Here is a 15,031-nt window from a genome sequence, read left to right as displayed (position 1 = left end):
AAGGCTATTAAAATATCAAAAATCTAGACTCCATCCAAAATTCCAATCCAATCGTTTAGCATTTAACCAAATTAAACGTTGAGGGGATAATTATATTATTATAACATTATTAAAATAATTTCGAAACGTGACCCCATAAATGCGGTTATCACAACAAGCGGTCGCTGCGTGCGGCGCTGAGGAATCGATACCGTGACAGTTTATTGAAACATAAACTCAATTACGTTAATTGACGGACTACTCCACTTCATTGGGTCAATAAATGGGCGGACTGTATGCAGTGTTGTGCAATTTTCCGCGTTAACACTTCCTTTGTGATCATTTCGTCAGCGATATATAATTACCACGAGTACACTGTACATTTTTTTTTTCAATAATGTTGTCACGACTAAAATAATTCGTGCGTGAACCAAGTACCGTCACTGATTGTTCAGATTTGTTCTTTAAAATAATCATCTACATCGGCTTTCAAACCTAATGTCAAAAATGTATCTTCTCATAATTAATAAGTGATACCGCCATAGATTTAAGAGTCCTAAGATACCGCGGTCACAACCTTTGACGTATGCTAGTCGACGTATACGAAATTGAGATTCTACGTAAGAAATGTCATCCGGTGTTTACTGGTGGACATCACACAGTCAGGTAAATGTCATTTTGACTATTATTATTACTAATCCTACTAATACTATACTAAAACTTTAACCCCGCTACTACTGAAGCGATTTGGCTAAAATTTGGAATGGAAATTTATTTTACTCTGGATTAAACATAGGCTTTTTTCTCTTTTTATCTCATAACACTTTTTTTTTTCTCTTTTTATTTCATTTATTCACTTTTATCTCGATAAAATCCAACATGGATTCCCGAGATTTATGAAAACTGGTGATTTTGATGATATGAATGTTTGTTACTCTTTCACGCCTCGACTACTGAACCGAATTAGCTGAAATTTGAAATTAAGATATATTATAGCATGAATTAACACAGGGAGGATGTGAATTAACACACATTCCCGAGGGATTTGTGAAAAACTAAATTTCACGCGAAGTCGCGGGCGTCCGCTAGTAGATTTAAAATAAAGACCAAAATAGTGAATAAGCCAGCTGGACTTTTCATACGAACAAAGTCATGCGTCCGTTAGTGTAATATATTAATTATGTTAAATTACATACTTATCACAATGGGGAGAAATAAAAGATTAGGTGGCAACACGCAATCCTATTTCTTATTGTCTATTCCAAAGCGCCAAGGCTTAATATTATAAAAGTGAATATTAATGCAAAGTAGGCGCGGAGTGGTAGTGATTTGTTCTTGTCCGTTCGCGTATTGAATTAACTTTTCGTTGAGCTTTTTATAGTCTGGTAAGTTCCTTGATGACACTCCCATGATATGCGGGCGACGGAGGGGAAGACTGCGCGGGTATAAAATCGTGCGTGCGGGGCAGTGAGGTGCATCAGTCGTGGGTTTTTCATTCATCGCTACACGCCCCCCGGCCCGCGCGGACCATCGGGAGTGTTACGAACGAATTTGCCAAGCTATACGCAGCTTGTGTAGTGTCTATGAAGCAAAGTCATGATGTCACACTAAAAAATATATAAAATACCCAAGCGTTTCAAGATACTAAATTAATTGTATCAAACCTTCAAGGATTTTAACACTAAAAAGTGACTGAAAATTATATATTTTGTTTATCCGTAGACGATACACAACAACAAGTTATTAAATAAATATTTATCTTCCGTTTGCCCTACCACCTACAAAATAAGTATCCTCAAATCAAGTAAAAAAAAAGCACCTTCTAGGCAATAGCGTTTCTCCTTATGCCGCATATTCGCCTAACATAATGCGTAATTACAAAACAAATGCTATGCCTACATATGATATTGTAATTTGGCTTTCCTCCCCTCCCCTCCCCTCTCCTCCTCTCTCCTAAGGGAGAACAACACGAACAGAGAAGGGGAAAGATATCCTTAACCCTACATCCATTGGTCACAAGTTCGGGACTCTGGTCGTAGTTTTTCTCTGCCACACGATGGACCCGGTACCCGCACAGTGAATCCATCGAATCCTATGATATTCATCTCGTCTCAGTTATATAAACTTAAAAAGCAATATAAATAATTATCTTCAAGAATTGCTCCTTTAAATATATAAAATAAACTCAAAGCCCAGTAAAAACGTGAGTCTACCTCCGCACAACCCACGACCGTTAAGCCCTCCGTCAGGCCCAGTCAATATGAAAATAGCTCCGTAATAAATATAAAATTCATTTGCTAAGAATCCTTCAGGAATTAATCCTACTCGATAACGATGGTAGATATTGAAATTGCCTCGTGTATTTTCTACAATCAATAATATTGTTCGCGATTTCTTTTGCACAGAATTTCTATTTTCTCGGAAAAATTTATTATTTTCAAGAGGGTATGATTATAATACTTTGATATCTTAATTATATAATCGCGAAAGGTAACTCATCGCACAATCTCGAATCTCTCTTTGTCCACACTTTCATAGTCCGATGGGACGGCAGACCGGTGAAAGATCAGGCACAGGACCGACGGCTTTAAGTGCTCTCAGAGGAACGGGGGTGTACTAACACCACCAACTTCCCAACTCCAGGCTGCTATTAAGATTGTTCTTGTAAGAAAAAACCCAATAACGTATTTTTTTATTGGGATTCAAACCCTGGATCACATTGTGTGTAGCTGAATCATGTAAGGGGGGTAAGGGGAAGAACGACACTAACTTCTAGTCGAACCCAAATGTCAACCTCACCTGCACGCGGTGCCCCCTGCTAGACAACGGACGAGGCTCTGGCGACCGACCAATAGCGGGATACCCATACACCCATCTGGGAAACCAGGTGGACGAGGCTACAGCGACCTTGGAGTAGAAGTAACTCCTGAAATGTCTGGTGCAGAAGGCAAAGGGAAACCACTGCACTATTTTCTCAAGAGAGAAATGGTTGATTGTAACTCAAGGGAAATTTTGTCGGATGATCCGGCTAACGCCCGGCGCCACCTATCCGGGTTAGGTGGTGGGAAATATGTTACCGGCCACGTGAGTGTGACGCACCAGGCACCACTTGGAAACTATGCATCTGGTGAATGCAGCGAAGGAAAAATGCTAGCGAGACACCCTCATCGCTTTGGAACGTGGAACATTCGCGGTCTAAGGAGATTAAAGGGACGAAGTTCTACATTATAGCAGCGATGGCCACCAACAGAAGCCGATGGAAGGCGTGGACCCGCAGGAGGCTGGGATCTTACCAGGACCACGATCTTCAGTAAAGAAGCAACGACTATAGAGAGAGAGAATCATGTAACTACAGGACCAATAGAGGCAGTTACCAGTAATACAAAAATCTGTATTACCGGTCTCTCTACACTGTGGCAACGGCTCGGGGTCCCGGTCACGTGCCCGTTTATCACGAAACGTTTTTAGTGAACTTCCGCTGTTCCAGCCCGCGCCGATACCGCAGACACCGCAGATTTAAAAGCTGCTCAAATTTTACATTAAACGACTTTTTATATAAATGCATTCAAACGAACAGCGGGAATACTGATTTACCTTGGCGACCGCAATAGAAAATGTAAAACAAGAACTAAAGTATTGGATAATTTCTGAGGCTAGTGAACCCAACTAGCACGAAGACTTTCAATGAGACTTATTTAAATGGATCAGGAATTATATAAAATCCAGAAATGTCTTATATATAAGATATAGACTTGTATAAAACAAATCAGAAATAGGTATAGGGCTATTCTAAAATTGTAAAATAACAACTTAGAGCCGTGATAGCCCAGTGGATATGAAATCTGCCTCCGAGGGTGTCGCGTCGGTTCAAATCCGGTCCGGGGCATGCACCTCCAACTTTTCAGTTGCATACATTAATATAATTAAATATCATGTGTCCTAAACGGTAAGGAAAACATCGTGAGGAAACCTGCATACCAGAGAATTCTCTGGGTGTGTGAAGTCTGCCAATCATCATCAGGTGAGATCATAAAAAAACTAGAGAGGTGTCAAGGGACACCCGAATGGAACGAATGGTTATTATATTATATTATTTATTATGAATTATTATTATTTATTATGATTAAAAATAATTGTCGCGACACCACACTGTTCAATGCGAAATAGAAAGATGAAACGAAAATAACTGCTTTCTATGAGAGAGAGAGAGAGACAGACAGAGAAACACGCGCACGCCGCACGGCTTACAACTAGGTATAGCGTGTAAAAGTGTCGTTACAACTTTTGGTCTTAATTTTTTCCGTCTAGCCCCCTTTCGCAACGCGCGATAGGGAACTTCGTTGCAAAAACCGCACAAGCTACTGATCGTAAGCAGTAGCAAGTAGTGCACTGGATCGGCACGACCCACAACGTGGTGTATCGTGTGTTTATTTGTCACAAGTCGTGTGTCGGTTGTGTTATTAAATTCCCGTCTTTTTTCCCTAATCTCGTTGTCGACATGCCCGCCGGGCGCCATCGGAAATGGCATTATTTCGGCCCCCCAGCGGACATCGGATACTCCCTATTTCATCCACCCCGAAAACTCTTGTTTGAGATATTCCAGCTATTTCTACGGCATCCGCTTTACATTACCCCGTCTTTTGAGATTTGCATTGGGAATTAATAGTATTAGCTGCTTTTTTTTAAGGATTTTTTTCAAGGCTTGTATAATTCATGTCCTCATTAATGCACCTTTTGTACTTTATGTACAAGGTTTATACCAATTGGCCCGGTGAGAGATCAGGCGTAGGGTCGACGGCTTTACGTTCTCTCTGAGGTACGAGGGTGTACTAACACCGCCATCTTCCTAACTCCGGAGGTTTAAAGTTAAAGTTTAAAGAGTTTAAAGGTCATAGGGAATTTAAAAAATTACCGCACTGGATCGATGAATCGGGGTTAGATATTTTGAATATCCTAGACAAATAATCCACTCGAGATCTAAAAGTAATAACCAGCGGAACGACCATAAAATATTTATAGTTATTGTATCATTGTTATTACATCAAGAACTTTAAAAAATAATGTTCTCTCTGCATTATATCAAAATGTACGTACTCGTACAAACCCACGCTGCAAATATTTTTATCATCGAACACAAAATCCCTAAAACGTGACACAACGAATTTTAACTCGATTGAAGCATAAATAACTTGAAACCGAATATCAAACAGGAGGCTTTCAGCCCTGTTTTCAGCTAAATGAATTCACAGAACAGTCCAAAACTGATTTCAGCTGAAACTGAATCTCTACTGAGAATTTTATGTTCAATTTTCGGAATAATTTGCATATTTACATCTATTGCTAGATATAAAACTGTATGCTATGACTTTATTCTTATTAACGCTTTTTTAACGTCCGTTAAGAAAACTATCGTGCGAATGGGGACTTACGCCGCTGCAACACATTGCACGACTTCCTAGGTCACTCGTGCAATGTGTTGCAGCGGCGTAAGTAAGTAAGTAACGGAGGAAAGTGATCAGGCAAGTTGTGTTGCCATGTTACTCGTCCAGTCGCGAACATTCGTGAAATAAAGAGTTGAACCAGGCCAGGCAGGGCAACATCGCGGCCTTGCGAGTTGTATAATGTGGCGGCCGGGTTAAAATCAGGAAAAACATTATAGAATGACAGATACCTCATTTTATCAAGGGTAAAAAAAAGGATTTTTTTAACTCCCACCTCCGAAAGGATTATTATAGCGATTGGAGGTAAAGGGAAAAGGAGAAAAGTCAACCAACAAAATTCATGTAACTAAAACCTGAACTCATATTTAATTAGTGCTTGTTTCGCCTGCAGTTGCCATATTCTTTTACCCTTGAAAGGTTAAAAAGGGGTTGATTTTTTTTAAATATAAGTCGTTCATGATTTATTTGTGTAAAATGATATAAAACATGCGAAAATATTAATAAAAATTAGCGACGCAAATTCCAACAGTTATGTAATGTGTGCATAACAATAAAGAGCCGAAAACAGCATACGCATACGCATACATTGACAGCCTTTTGAACCTACAAACCGACTTTTTCGCCAACAGCCACCATATATACGTTCCCGATTTAAGCCATTTTTACAAAGTAAAACCGTGTTTTATTGAGCCTGGCCCTTACAGGGGTTGAAGTATATATCGAGTCATGCGGGCGAAGCCGCTGGCGTCCGCTAGTAAATTTAAAAAGTATTTTTATCTACGGGATATTATGATAAACCTTATTTCCATTCGCCAGAACCTAAGTTTAAATAATTATAATTAACATTATTTACTTTGTTTAACAAATTCATTTAACAAATAACGATAAATTATGTATCAGATATTTTGTTATAACAAATCTGCTTCATGGATGTTGAAGAGGCACTGCTAAAGTGAAATCCCAGACAAGAGGCAATTCTAAGTAGCTGTTAAGTCTCTGAAATGAAAACATTTACTCGCTGAATTTGTAACAGCAAAATGAACAATATTTTACCAGAAAAAGAAAATTCCGTTTGATGGGTAGAGGTATTATATCCAGAGCAATTATACGCTAACAGGCACCATCTCCAAACGGCTTAAAAACAACAATTAAATGCGAATACAAAAATTGTTGAAGAGCGTGCGGGGCAAACGAGCGGCTTACGTTGCTTTTAAAAAATATAACAATGCTTTGAGAGGTACGTTTCTCGTATAGACTGGCAAAACACTCCCATGATATGTGGGCGACAGGGGGAAAGACTGCGCGGGTGTGAAATCTTGCGTGCGGGGAAGTGGGGTGTATCAGTCGCCCCCGGCCCACGCGCAACATCGGGAATGTTACGAAATAATATGTAAACGTGGATTTCTGAACATCGATACTTTCTTAAGATTTATTTTATTCCATTAACTAATTGAACTATTCAAATAAGTATACATTAAAATTAATTAACTAACTCTATAAAATTAAAACAAATTAAAACTAATACTTAAAAATACTTATCAATATTTGTCGCCCTTGGTATGATGTCCAAGAATAAGAGAGTAGAAACCAATTATCTCTTTATTTTTAGGGTTCCGTATCCCAAAAAGAACAACGGAACTCTAAATCACTTTCTTGTTCGTTTGTCTGCCTGTCAAGACCCTATATTTCGAGAATGAGTGGCGGTATCACGTTGAAATTTAAACCGTATACTCAGGCTAACGGACCCGCGTGAAGTTGTGAAGAAATCAATATTTTAAGTTTACGTAAAGAAACGTGCCGTTTGTTCAGCAAAATCGTATAATCCGACTTTCAAGGGAATCAAAACTCATAGGGTACTTCTAAGTAAGTAGGGTAAGCCGTTGTCCTAGAACTATGAAATTTGTCAACAACATCGTTATAAACCACAAAACAAGACCACATGTAGGTACAAGAAAAAATATAAAAACTATACAATTGTCATTAAAAATTTAATCTTAAATAAACAAAGGGTCTGAAATACGGAAAAACTCAGCAAAAACTGTGCAAATCGATACCTGAACTATTCGTATAGGAACAATGATCCTACGTACGGAACTCTCGGTGGCACTCGTCCGGTTTTTTACTTTATTCGTGCTTTCTTGCCTATCACTATGCACTAGTTAGCCAACAACTACAACAAATTAGCGACTGTTGAATTTGAATATCATTGATGGTACGAGAACCCGCTGCGAATTTACTGTGCACATTGAGGATTGGCTACAAACCAAATTTTTACGCATAATTATGATTAGGAGAATTTTATTTTAGATTAGAGATTATCTACCAGGTTGCCTATCGAAATATGGCCGATTGATTTTTAATTTGATGATTTTTGAAAAAAATTTTTGGAAAATATTTTATTCACTTTTTACAAAACACACAAAACATCGTTCACTTTACGGCAACAAGTGTAGAGACCCTGAAAAACACAATTGCCGTTGCACACTTGGACGCATCTCATCGCAGCCAGGTGCATTTTGTAGCGCAGTAAATCTGCAGCAGGATCTTATAGACTTAGGCCATGAGTTTCTTTACCTACATTTTGCATGTGGATTTAGAGTCTAGAAGAACTAGTCGGGCATACTCCGACGTAAAATCACGTGAGTTTTAGCCGTGTTTCATAATCAATTAATATGGATTTAGAGTCTTTAAGAAGAGAGTGAATATAGATCTTCTAGACAAGCGCGATCCACCTTAGGCCACATCTATTCTTACCATCAGGTGAGATCGTGGTCAAGCACGAGCCTATTCTATATAAAAAAAAACTAAACATATTAGAGGGGAGTTCATTTCAGATTGTTCTCTTTAATCAAAGTATTATTAATGATTTCAATCATTAATTATGAAATACTCATAATAAAATAATGGCAATAAGTAAATTCATACAGGTAAAATATATATTGTAGTTTAGTTTCAACTGAGACGGAGAAGCACTGCCACTGTTCTTCAAGTTTACCCCGGCCCGTAGTGTGCTCTCGAGCATTGTTATTTCTCGGAAGTGCTGAAATATTGTGGCGTCTCGTTTTGAAAGGAAGTCTAGTGCACGAAAGTGATCTTTACCGAGAGCATTTTAAGAAAACTATCCCCTGCTTGAAGAGCTATAGCAAAATGAATCTAATGTTTAGTGTTACAGGTGTTATATTCGCTCGCTTGGCAGCTAGTCGCAGGTGGTGTGGTGAATCACGCCTGTTGCGGTATATATCTTGCAAGTGCTCGACATGTCACGCCTTGCTGCTCCTTTTCTACAGTGAGCTCGTCACGCGCCTCGCTTGCATCTTAGCGTAATTAGAAGTTTCCTACTAAGTTACGCTTAATGATATTCCGTTAGAAAACCTGGTTGAATAATTAAATTTTGATGAATTATGTCTCAATTTTATTCTCTTTACAAGTTAACCCTTGACTACAATCTCACCTGATGGTAAGTGATGATGCAATCTAAGATGGAAGCGGACTAATTTGTTAGGAGTAAGGTGAAAATCCACACCCCTTTCAGTTTCTACACGACATTGTACCGGAACGCTACATAGCTTGGTGGTACGTCTTTGCCGATGGAATGGTAACTACCCACAGTCGTATACTCCCACCAGCCCAGTCCTGGACCAATTAAGAAACCTCAATTGGCGCTGCCAAGGACCGAACCCAGGACTTCCGTCTTGTAAATCCACCGCGCATACCACTGCGCCACGGAAGTCGTCAAATTACGTTATATATGTTTTTAGTCTACTTTCATTCATCCTCTCTACGTGCACAAAACATCTAGATATATCTTTCTAGATTTCAGTTACCAGGTTACATCTAAAACAATTAGCAAAAAGCGAAACGAAGATTTACAGATGAAATTCATAGACGTTGTAGGGGCACCCCCAGGGGATCATTCACCCGCTGAGTGTCAAATACTCCAACAAATAGAGGTTAAATTCGACACTCAGCGGCTGAATGATCCCCTGGGGATGCCCCTACAATGTCTATCAATTCCACTGTTAGTGTCGAAATTATATGTACGTGGAAGAAACGCTCTACTAAATCGAGTCGTCAGCAACCAGCCATTTACATTTCAGTATGGACGTTTAGTGTAGAAGGTTCTCGTACATTATACTAGTAGTTCCAAGTATGTATAGACCGCTCGGGGAATATTATACAGTGTCAGAGCGAGTGGCCGGGACAGCACAGCGGGACGCGCGACGTCGGGAAAAATAGCTACTTGCGACGACACAAAGGAAAAGGATGTTATTACTGAGTGACCTCACAGATACACAGACTTTATCAGCTAACGCTGTACATTTTGTGAGGCATACAATGCAAATCATAATAAATCTAAGTTGAACGGATAGTAATATTACAATGGATAAGTTCGTCACTCAAGCACGCCATCGGATTGGATGACATACAGATACTCGTAGTTAGCATTAGGTTAACACCAACGACGTAATATACACGCTGTTAGAGAGTAATTCCTTTAATTCTGTGGTTATTTTGGTAAATAATACTTTACCGAAAATTAATTAAAATGTTTGTGTAATGTTTTCAGAAACATGTGTTCTAAAATTAATATTTTCGGGCTAAATAATATTTCTTTTGTAAATAGATCCCCTTATACGCATCCTTATAATAAGTAGCCAACTTTTACGTATTTTAAAATGCAAGGATAGATAAAGGCATTTTTTACATTGGATAGTCGGAATTACTTTGTATGAAAACATAAAAAGTGTCTCTTTTTTAATTGAAAATAATATTACATATGCAGTTCGGCTCCTATAAGTGGACTTGTCAAAACCTTGAAGTTATGGGAAATACTACCCGAGCACCCTGTATTGTACCTACACATGTCGCTAGTTGACACATGAGATCTTTAATCGATAATCCTTAAGTAGTACCTACTTAATATCTAAGTAAAGCCTCAAAACGAGATCGGAATTAAATTTGAGAGTCTTTAGACCAAAAAAGATATGGCTAGAATTTCTTTGTGTGACCTAACATCAGATAAACATAAAATAGTACTTCGTTGGTGTAGTGGCCTATGTTCCTTCAGATCATATAATTCTGAGTTCAAGTTCTAAGTCGAGTAATGAAATATTGAGATTTTGTTACATACAAAGAATTATGAGTTTCAGCCCGGAGTTAGGAAGTTACAACACCCTGTGTTTCGGAAAGCACGAGGGATCGTTACAAAGTTAAATAACATCACCTACCAACCCGCTTTAGAGCAGCAAGATGGATCTAAGCTTAAAATAGAAAAGACAGCTAAGAAAAGGCACAGTTCTTTAAATAAAGTAACAAATTTTTATTTTTTACCCAGTCTTAAGATATAGATTTAACCTACGAGATGTTTGGAGCACGCTTTATGTAGGATTGGAGAACGGAACGTAGCATGGAGAGAGCGAGCAAGAGTGTGTGTGTGAGAGGGATGCAAGAGAAGGTTTGGAAGATGGCGGATTACAAGCGAACGACGACAGAGTGCTGTGCATAATTAAAATTAAAATAAAGTGCTTAAGACGAAGATATATCCCGTATTTCTTTTAACCAATATCCCACAGCTTTGGGGGCTCGTCCGGGATATAAAAGAAATACGGATCACGACGATTTACGACGATGTCACTGAAAGACGTGATTGTGGAAAAGTGTGTTACGGACGACGACCACGCGGACTTCACAATGGCGGCGTTATTTCTGGATGGAATTCCTAAGTTCAGCGGAGATGACAAGACGTTATCATCATCGAAGTGGGCGCAGGACATCGAGGATAATGCTGAAATATTCAGATGGACAGCACAGCAAAAATTAATATTTGCACGAAGGTCACTTATAGGCACGGCGGCCCTGTGGCTCAGGAGTGAAAAAGCATTCAAGACGTACGATGACCTTAAGGCGGCAGTGCAGAGAGAATTTCCAGATACCGTAAATATCAAGGAAATGCACGAACTTCTGACGTCCCGCAAGAAACGACGAAATGAAACATATTATCAGTATATGTTACACATGAAGGAGTTAGCACGCAGAGCAAAGTTTCCCGATTATGTAGGCGTGCAATACATAATAGATGGCATTCAAGATCATGAATCAAACAAATGTATACTATACGGTGCTACGTCTTACCCGGCGCTGAAAGAAAAAATAGTTTTGTATGAAAAAATGAAATCGAAGTCGAGTGCGAGTCATACTAAAAGTATACCTATAACTAAGCCGGATAGTGTAACTACAAGTGAAAATAAAATAATAAGTGAGCGGTCAGATCAACATAAAGGTCAGAATAGAAGGTGTTTTAATTGTGGTGATCGTTCCCACATAGCACGGGTGTGTCCAAACGGGATAAAGTGTTTTGGTTGTAATAATTATGGACACAGGAACGGACCTGAATGTAAATTAAATATGGCGTCTGCAAGACCAAGTTCATCGAAAATAGAAAACAAAACAGGCGACGCAAGCGCCAGCGGCAGCGCGTCAGTCGGCGGATCGGCGAAACAGTATAATATGCACTATGGCATTGTGACAGATAGCCAACCTAACGAAAATCGAACTGTCAGTGTCATGTCACGATCGGCGTCTGCGGCGGACTTTGACGTAATGCAAATTCAAAACAAAATTATGCCCGGAAAGCCTATGAAAGAAGTTACAGTGAAAGAATTTACAATGAAAGCATTGGTGGATACGGGCAGCGACGTAAATTTAATATCTCACGAGTGTTTTAACGCGATCGGCGCGAGAATTTCCGAAGATTATTTATGTTTAACGGGACTCGGACATACGCAAGTGAAATCTTTGGGCAAAGTGTTGTTTAACTTAACTATTGACGATGTAGAATTTAAAGACGTGTTATTTCATATTGTTACTAAAGATGTTATGCCATTTCATATGATATTAGGACAGGAATTCTTAAAAAATATAACCATGATAGTAAATGGGGATAAAGTTGTGTTTTTGAATGAATGTGAGGGTTGGATGTCGAAGTTGTCTTGTTTTTTAGATTCTATTGTAGAAGTTGATCATATCTTGGACCCAAATGTGAAACAACGGGTGTTACAATGCATTCAAAGTTATAACCCGATTCAAGTGAAAGAGGCACCCATCCAGTTGAAGATTATTCTCAAAGACGACATTCCTGTTAAACAGCGGCCTCGAAGATTATCTTTGGTTGAACAAAAACTAGTGGATGATCAGGTTAGCGAGTGGCTAAGTACAGGAATAATTCGGGTGAGTTTTTCAGAATATTGTAGTCCCTTGGTACTAGTCAGAAAAAAAGATGGTACAGTTAGGATTTGTGTAGATTATCGCTTGATAAATAGGAAAATGATTAAAGATGAGTTTCCATTACCAGTTATTGATGACATGATTTATAAATTGCATGGCGCTAAGGTTTTTAGTGTATTGGATCTTAAGAATGGATTTTTTCATTTACGAGTGTCGGAAGAGTCAGTTCAGTACACATCATTTGTCACAAATAATGGCCAGTACGAGTTCCTTAGAGCTCCCTTCGGCTTGTCTATATGTCCCAAATACTTTATGAGGTTTGTTAGTATTATATTTAGAGATTTAATAGCACAAGAGATTATGATGATTTTCATAGATGATATTCTAATTATAGCAAAAGACGAACAACAAGCTGTCGAAAGACTCCAGTTGGTGTTAAAAGTAGCTTCAGAGTATGGTTTGCAGATTAATTGGAAAAAGGCTAACCTTATTAAACGTGAAATTGAATATTTAGGTCACAACATAAAGGACGGAGAGATAAAACCAAGCTCAGAGAAGACTAATGCTGTATTAAAGTACCCAGAACCTAAGGACATCAAACAGCTTCAAAGTTATCTTGGTTTGACCTCATATTTCAGGAAATATATTGAAAATTATGCTTTAATTGCTAAACCACTTACAGATTTATTGAAAAAAGAAAATGAGTTTATTTTTAACGATGAGCAAAGACGAGTATTTCAGATACTAAAGGAAAAGTTGGCTACTAGTCCGGTGTTAAAGATTTTTGATCCAAAATTGAAGACGGAGCTACACACAGATGCTTCTAGTGTAGCATACTCAGCTATTTTGATGCAGTATTGGCCTGATTCAGGACTTCACCCAGTTCATTATATGAGCTGCAAGACAAACAGTGCTCAGAGTAAATATTCAAGTTATGAACTCGAAGCCTTGGCAATTGTTGAAGGTGTAAAGAAATTTAGACATTATCTGTACGGGATACACTTTAAAATAATTACGGACTGCAAAGCATTCGAAATGACCTTAAAGAAGAAGGACTTAACTGCAAAAGTGGCAAGATGGGTTTTATTCCTCACGGAATATGATTTTGAAGTCGAACATCGCTCAGGATCAAGAATGAGGCATGCTGATGCATTAAGTCGATATCCTCATGTAGGGTTAATAACCTTGAGTGATAAGTTGAGACAAGCTCAGAATCAAGACGAAGGGCTTATGGCTATAAAAAAGATATTGAAAGATAGACCATATTATGACGATTATTGGATAGAAAATGATTTGCTTTACAGAGGAGAAAATAAATTACTTGTGATACCAAATACAATGGAAAAAGAAGTTTTAAGAAGAGTTCATAGCAATGGACATTTTTCTAAGAAGAAAATGAAAGAATTAATTGTAAAAGAATATTACATAACAGGATTGGATAAGAAGATAGAGGATTTTATTGTTACTTGTATTCCATGCTTGTTAGCCACAAAGAAGGAAGGAAAACAGGAGGGTTTCCTGCATCCAATAGAAAAGGAAAGCATACCATTGGATACGATTCATTTAGACCATGTAGGACCGTTAACCGTCACCAGTAAGCAGTATAATTATATATTGGCCATAGTAGATGCCTTCACCAAGTTTGTATGGTTATTCCCAACTAAGTCTACGTCAAGCAGAGAGACTCTAAATAAATTGGAAATCTACCAGCAGGTTTTTGGAAATCCACGAAGAATTATAACTGACAAAGGTACAGCATTCACCAGCCACGAGTTCACTGATTATTGTAAGGCAGAGAATATACAACACGTAACAATTACAACAGGAGTTCCTAGAGGCAATGGACAGGTGGAAAGAATTAATAAAATTATTATTCCATTATTAACGAAGTTGTGTATAGAAAAACCTAACCAGTGGTATAGACATGTAAGTCGAGTACAAAGAGCTATCAACAGTACGTTCCTGAGGAGTATAAATACAACTCCATTTGAACTTTTAATTGGCACAAGAATGAGAACGAAAGAAGACTTAAAATTACAAGAATTATTACAGGAAGAAGGAATAAAAATATATGGTGAAAATAGGGAAGAACTTAGAAAACAAGCTAAGGAACAAATACTTAAAATCCAGGATGAAAATACAAGGAATTTTAATAAGAAGAGAAAAGAAAGTTGTAAATATAATATTGGAGATATTGTTGCTACGAGGAGGACTCAGTTTGGCTCTGGTTTGAAATTAAAACCGAAATACTTAGGACCATATAAAGTGGTAAAAGTCAAGAGAAATGATCGATATGACTTAGAAAAGATAGATAGTTCATCAGAAGGCCCTATTAAGACTTCTAGTGCAGCTGATTATATGAAAAGATGGCCTCAAGGTGAAAATAT

The 15,031-nt window shown here is 38.2% G+C and overlaps 2 protein-coding genes across 3 annotated transcripts in view; one reads left to right on the top strand and one right to left on the bottom strand.

Moving 5' to 3' along the window:
- The window catches only part of LOC112057970 (membralin), a 175,270-nt gene that overhangs the window by 22,774 nt on the left and 137,465 nt on the right, over positions 1–15,031 (bottom strand). The gene's annotated exons all lie outside the window — the stretch shown is intronic.
- LOC128199235 (uncharacterized) lies at positions 10,873–13,179 on the top strand. Its single transcript, XM_052887890.1, has 2 exons — positions 10,873–12,647; positions 13,039–13,179. The coding sequence occupies exons 1-2, from the start codon at positions 11,049–11,051 to the stop codon at positions 13,081–13,083; spliced, it is 1,644 nt and encodes a 547-aa protein (XP_052743850.1). The 5' UTR covers positions 10,873–11,048; the 3' UTR covers positions 13,084–13,179.

The sequence above is a fragment of the Bicyclus anynana genome, chromosome 20, assembly GCF_947172395.1.
Source record: "Bicyclus anynana chromosome 20, ilBicAnyn1.1, whole genome shotgun sequence".
In the NCBI taxonomy this organism is placed as follows: domain Eukaryota; kingdom Metazoa; phylum Arthropoda; class Insecta; order Lepidoptera; family Nymphalidae; genus Bicyclus; species Bicyclus anynana.
This window is presented reverse-complemented; position numbering and strand designations above follow the sequence as displayed.